General features: G+C 36.8%; 1 protein-coding gene across 1 annotated transcript; it reads right to left on the bottom strand.

Annotated features, from left to right (window-relative positions):
- Positions 1–778: 778 nt before the first annotated feature.
- On the bottom strand, positions 779–6,271 carry LOC126852242 (GRB2-associated-binding protein 2). The gene is made up of 7 exons (XM_050596833.1): positions 5,606–6,271; positions 5,017–5,145; positions 4,770–4,950; positions 4,411–4,692; positions 3,602–4,342; positions 3,379–3,521; positions 779–3,276 (listed from the first exon to the last, which is right to left on the bottom strand). The coding sequence occupies exons 1-7, from the start codon at positions 5,684–5,686 to the stop codon at positions 3,031–3,033; spliced, it is 1,803 nt and encodes a 600-aa protein (XP_050452790.1). The 5' UTR covers positions 5,687–6,271; the 3' UTR covers positions 779–3,030.
- Between the last annotated feature and the right edge of the window lie 237 nt (positions 6,272–6,508).

Raw genomic sequence — 6,508 nt, 5'->3', positions numbered from 1 at the left:
AATTACCGATTTTTAGAAAATAGTTTATAGTTTATTATTTATTATATATATATTTCGAGACCTAAAAATTTAACTATCTCTAACTCCTTTCCTTTTTTCATATAATCACATTTGAACATTATTATCACACATATACAACATCATAAATTTTACAGCAAGAAATAATTTGTGTACATATATTCTCCCATCTTTTTCATCGATTTTTTTATTTCTTGTTCTATACATGTATATACAGGGTGTCCGGCGTCAATCGCATCGCCCATCGTGTGCAGGTAGAGCATGCAAAACTGAGAAGAAAAATCCTATACCATTTTTTTCGATAACGCTTAGTAAAAGAGTTATTATTGAGTGAAGTCTGGCAATTCAGCGCCGACCTTTAGCTGGATGCACGTCAATGAGCCGCGCGCCTAGCGTACATGTGCGTGAGCGCTCAGCTGTTACAGCGTCTCACTGACGTGCGCCCGGCTAAAGATTGGCGATGATAGGCCAGACTTCACTCAATAATAACTCTTTTATTAAGCGTTATAGAAAAAAATGGTACAGGATTTTTCTGTTCAGAATAACACTCTGTACCTTTCCTTAAAGGGTGTTGCGTGAATCTTCGAACACCCTGTATATATATATATATATATATATAAAGATATATATAAAGATTTATAAAAAGTTTTTAAATTATTTATTAAATTTAAACTTATGTAGTTATTTTTAAAGTTATTAATTTATTAAACTATTAATTAAGTTATTAAATACACGTAATTTAACAAAAAAATTAAAAATATTTTTAAATTTATTAAATTTATTAAAAAATATACACTATAATACATACGTGAAAATATACAAATCACAAAATATATAAACTTTAAAAATAACAACTTTTAAAATAAACATGGCTTGAATAAAATTCTTAAATTTTGTTGCAAATTATGAATCGTTTAAAGAAGTCTTAAAAAAATATCTGTGATAAAAAAATTAATTTCTTTCTTTTTATTATGGAATAAAATACTAAAATGTTTTACGTTTCGTTTGCACCTCTCTTTAATGATATGCAACATATACATACACGTGATGCATATGCCCAAGAGGAAAGGATAAAGCGATTATTTAAATCTATTATACAAAATATTGGTGGGGGGATACAATTCGTACCATAGAGTGACACACATAAGTACTTGGTCGAGGTGAAATGTTATAGGATATTTGTTCTTGAAATATTGCAATGATCGCGTATAATATATCCTTTTTTTATAAGAGAAAATATACATATTACACAACAACGTCGACATATAAAATATAATTACAGTTTGAGTGAGAGATTTAGAGAATACTATATAAATCATAGAAAAATCAAACATCTTTGAAATATTTTTAAAAACATATCATTTTTGAAAATTTTTCAAATTATAAGTTCGATGAGAGCATGTATTTAACATAAAAAAAATGTAAGAGTGAGAATCTGTAGCAACTCTTGTTGATATATATTTCTGTTAGTGTCCTGAATCAAATATTTCATGCATTTCGTATTTTGTATAATATATGTTGCTACATGCAAATTCAATCTGAAATATTAACATAGCAATAATAATCATAGTTTTAGACATATTTTTTCAAGAACACGATTGTATAATTCTACCGTTCCAACTGATTCAATATAACCAATTTTTTACGATTACACATTATCAATTATAAAAATAAAATTGTGTTATCTGCATATTTACTCGCATATATATATGTATATACATATATCTGTAGCATACACAATTTACAAATAAAAGTAATTAGAAATTAAATATAAAACGTATTTTTTCATATCTCGCTTTTTCGACGCCAATTATATTCCTGTTATCAGATAATACAAGTGCAATAAATATATTGCGAAGTGTCAAATAATAATTAAAATTCAACTATAAATGTTTGGCAATATCAATAATTATAACGTAACTTGTAAAATGGCAATATACATTCAAGATCACTCTTATTTCAACAATTTTTATAAGAATGTATATAATCAAGGCATGCAATAATTTCTATAGTCTCATTACATTAGACTAGTTTTCGATAAAAGAGAGAATCTTTATGTGTAACGTGTATTATATAATTCGATATTTTATTTTGTAACCCTGTTAGTAAATGAATGCAGTAAGTGACTATTCCTGTAATACACATCTTATTAAAAATTTAATCGACTCTGTGAAACAGATTGCGACACATGATATGATAAAAAAATATTATATAACAGTTTATCTAAAACTAAAAATAGGAAATCTTAAAACAAACAATACTATAGGCTTTGTTATTCGTTGTACATACAATGATTGACGAAAGTTCCAAAAAGTGAAAATTTTTTTATTCTTGAGGTTCAAGCCGAATAATTTAAGATTCATTTTTTAAATTTTCGGACTGTTTAATTATTTAAAAATTCCAAATACATACTACGATAACAAAAATACCGTACATATGTTAACTATATCTGTAAATTAATAGAATACATAGAATTATAATTGTACCAAAGTATAAGAATCTTTAGCATTTGAATACTTTATTTATTTAATAAAAAAAAATTCTTTTTTCGGAAAGACTTTTTCGATATAACAATCGACGAAAAAGTGTCACTTCTGCTTATTATTCTGTTGTTCTCTCACTTTCCTTATCTACAACATTACATTTTTGGTCCATTTTCTATTGCTATACAACGTTTTAACATTCGATTGCCTTTTTTGATAGCATAGCAATTTTTAAAGCAAACCGCCGCTAGATAAAACGATAAAACGATAAAACGATACACTGCAAAAACAGTAGAACGCTGTCTTTTGGTAAGTACTGCGTTGATATCGCAGTCTTTCAATTGAGAATAGTACCACATGCTTGCATAGTACAGTATTCTAATGTGCTAAATCTAATACTTAAAATAAGATAGGTCTCGCGTGACCTGTGCTTTCATCTATATAATATAGTAAAAAGTTTATTATGTAACTTCTTGATGTATTTAACATCTGTGTAATCTATTTTATATATAATATACAAATTTATTTTCTACGCTAATTCGTCCGAGCACAACTTTCTCTCCTCCTCTACTCGTTGCCGAGTACGATTAAAAGCCTCGGTTTTCAGAAAATCCACGGTTTTGTACACCGTCGTATTTGGCGGCGACTGCGCGGACGGTAATGTCGAAGAACTGAAACTCTCCGTCGCCTCCAAGTCGAGATCTAGATATTGCAGCACTACTAAGCGACGATTAGACGCCGGAATAAATGTAGTGTGATCTTGATAATAGTATATCTGGAAATCGAATTACGCATAATAAAATTATACATCAAACCGCATCACACACAATGATTACGACAACGCACATTTTTTAGAACTGTGAAAAGTGCTACAAACCTCCTCTTTATCCTCAAACGCATTATTGTCTTCATCTGACGTAGACTGATGACGTGTCGAGTGCATATGCGATGGAGGTGTCGGACTAGGCGCCGCTCGCATTCTTCCTCTGCCAGGAGGAGATGCTAATTGCAAATGAGGTGCTGAAAGGAAAAATAGAGATTATATTTTTCTTTTATATATTAAACTAAAAGAAAAAAGAAAGTGTACGAAGAAATTCTACCTTCTACCGGTGATTTATTCAAGGATGGTTTCAATTTTCTGTTGATGCTTGGTGGTTCGGCCGGCGAATGTTCGGCAGAACTCACATCGCATACCGCTACTATCGGACCCGGTGATGGTTCATTACTGACAACAGACATCGAATCGCTAGTCTTTCTGCCCGGTTTTAACTCTCTATATACCATTGGCGGAGGCGGCGCCATGGTGGTTGGGACGGTGTTTGATCCGTCTCGTACAAGAGGACTCGGTAGGTTCGAATATGTTGCCGTGGTGGAATTTTCAGAGCGCGGACTCGGCGGCTCGTCTTCGTGAAAATCATAACGGAACACGTTGTGCGTGGTTGTCTCATCGTTGACAGTGCTCGGCGCAGCGTTCGAGTAAAGATGATGTTTCGATGATTGATCGATCGGCGCATTATTCTCGACCGTTGTTTGTGGTTGATGAGATCTCGGAAAATCATAGGACTCGTCAGTCACAGCGCCTACCGTCGCCGTTGTCGTGGCGGCAGGCGTGATTGTTGACGCCGGTGTCGCCGGAGTAGTCGGTTTTGAGCTCTCAGTGGCACCATCTAGATTCAGATAATTATGACCTGGGTTCTCGGGTAACATGTGAGGCGGTTTTGGCGGTCTAGGCGGGACTGGTAACTTCTCCACAGCCGGTGGTACTGCGGAATCAACAATTCTAAGCTTGCCGAAGCGTTTCCTTACGCTCCATGAACCGATCTCGTGATGTCGCGAGTTACCTGTTACAGAATTAATTAATTAATGAAGAAATAAATAGGAAACTACGCATTAATTATTAGACATTCACCAGTTGAGGGAAGGGTATCCCAGTTTGCACCGGGCACAGGTGTTGTCCATTCGTCATCGGTAAAGACGCTCTCGGCATCCGTCGTCGTGGGTGATCGAGGCGGCGAAGGCGCTAATCTTCTCGGAGCATCATAATGCTCCGGTCCCTGCCCAAGCGCCGAATTCAGGGAGCTAGTATCGTTAAGCCGACGACCGGAAATGCATTCGCTAATAGGAATGTACGGACCGGAGATCGTACTAGTGGGCGAAGTTGGCGGGGATTCTTGAGACTCGTATTGGAACACTAAAAAAATTATTTACAGCATATCATTAATTCTAAAACGTATATATAACGCGAGATGTGCGTTTAATGATCGTTACTTTGTTGTTCCTCGTCCTGAGTGTAAGCTTTTAGACCACAGACTTGACATATCGCATCCACCCATTTGTTCATATCTGCTTCGTTCTCAGCTACTAAATAATAGGTCCGTTTAGGTGTCTTGACATTGAACATATACTGGTACTTCTCTTTACGATTTTCAAATCGAAGACCTGCATCCACCTGTAGCAGATTGTTCATAAGTACTCGTAGTTAACAAGAACAAAACATACAAAATATGATCAATACCTGTTCACATTGATCCAAATCAATACGACCTTTGAGTTTACGACAACGTCTGTCCGTATAATACTCCAAAAAATATTGACCAGGCAATTCGCCACTGTGACGAAGGGCAAACCACCGCTTCCTCCAACGCTATTAAAAGAATATAAAGCTTTGATCAAATTGTTGTCTATTTTTTTATATCGTTGCTAACTGTGTTATTCTACGATATCTCTATCAATTATAAAACTCTGATAAAAAAACATTTGAATAGACAAATACACTGTATTATCTAATATGAGCATTTTCAAAATCACAAGTCTCAAAATAATCAAGAGTATATAAAATAGAAACAAGTTTCTCAAAACAAGTTTTTTCTGAAAATAGGTTAGGCCAATTTTCATTAAAGTAAAATTGACTGTTACTGTCAAACTAAAGAATTTTCACAACAAGAGATTAAACGAGCCAAAATGCTCTAGAATTCAGAGTTGATCCTTCTCGAGGATAAAGAGCGACTTGACAATCAAAAACGAACATAAACAATGGCCAAGCCTCGCAAGGCCTACGCAGGTAGATAAATAGATAGCGACGAAGCGATGCACTGTATACCGACCGCTCTCCAGAGCTTCGTGGGCGGCGATTTGATGAGCAATCCTTCGTGGACGATTTCCTGGGACGTCTTGAGTACCTCCATCTCTTTCTCTCTCTCTCTCTTTCTTTCTTTCTCTCTCTCTCTCTCTCTCTCCCTCTCCGCAGACGGTGGCAGCTCGAATCTACGCTGCTCTCAAAGGTACCAGGGCATCACCAAGAAACGCACGCGATGGACAATCACCACCACCATCACTACCACCGACGACGACGACGACGATGACGGCGCTCGTCGTCCATTCGTCTATTTTTGGCCTCGACAGCGCGGAGTAAGACGTGCGCGAGAAGTGTTGCGACGGCCCTCACGTCCTCACGTATACACGCACACCATCCTTCTCTTTTCTTCTCCTTAAATGTCTCCCCCTCTCACTCTTCCGCGCGCCCGCGCTCTGGTTACCAACATATACCACCGATAGCGCGAGAGAGAGAGAGAGAGAGAGAGAGAGAGAGAGAACAGAGAACGACACTGCTGCGACTAGGCTGCAACGGGACACTGCGGATCTCGCTCGCGCATTCACGCGGCACACAAAGCCATCATTTCTCCTCGTTTACCGCCCCGCTGCGTTACGGCCACGCGCGAGTGACACACAACGTGTCTGCTCCGGGGCCCTTCGTCGATGACAGCGCAGTAATGTACGCACGCCCGCAGCCATCCGGATCCTTAATTAGGCGTGCCTCGTTCTTCATTCTTTCCCAATATCTCTGTTAATGTTTCTCTTTAATTACGATCGTAACGATTATCGCAGGAAACGAAATTTTATCCGAGAATTCGCGCTAAATGGAACATTCACGGGGCGCATGCGAGATAAAATACAGCGAATTGCGATATATATATATATTCATGCCGTCGCATTTGCATCCGGTCGAT

The sequence above is a fragment of the Cataglyphis hispanica genome, chromosome 1 (genome assembly GCF_021464435.1).
Source record: "Cataglyphis hispanica isolate Lineage 1 chromosome 1, ULB_Chis1_1.0, whole genome shotgun sequence".
Taxonomy (NCBI): Eukaryota; Metazoa; Arthropoda; class Insecta; order Hymenoptera; family Formicidae; genus Cataglyphis; species Cataglyphis hispanica.
Note: the sequence above shows the minus strand (reverse complement) of the source record. Positions and strands in the feature narration are given on the sequence as shown.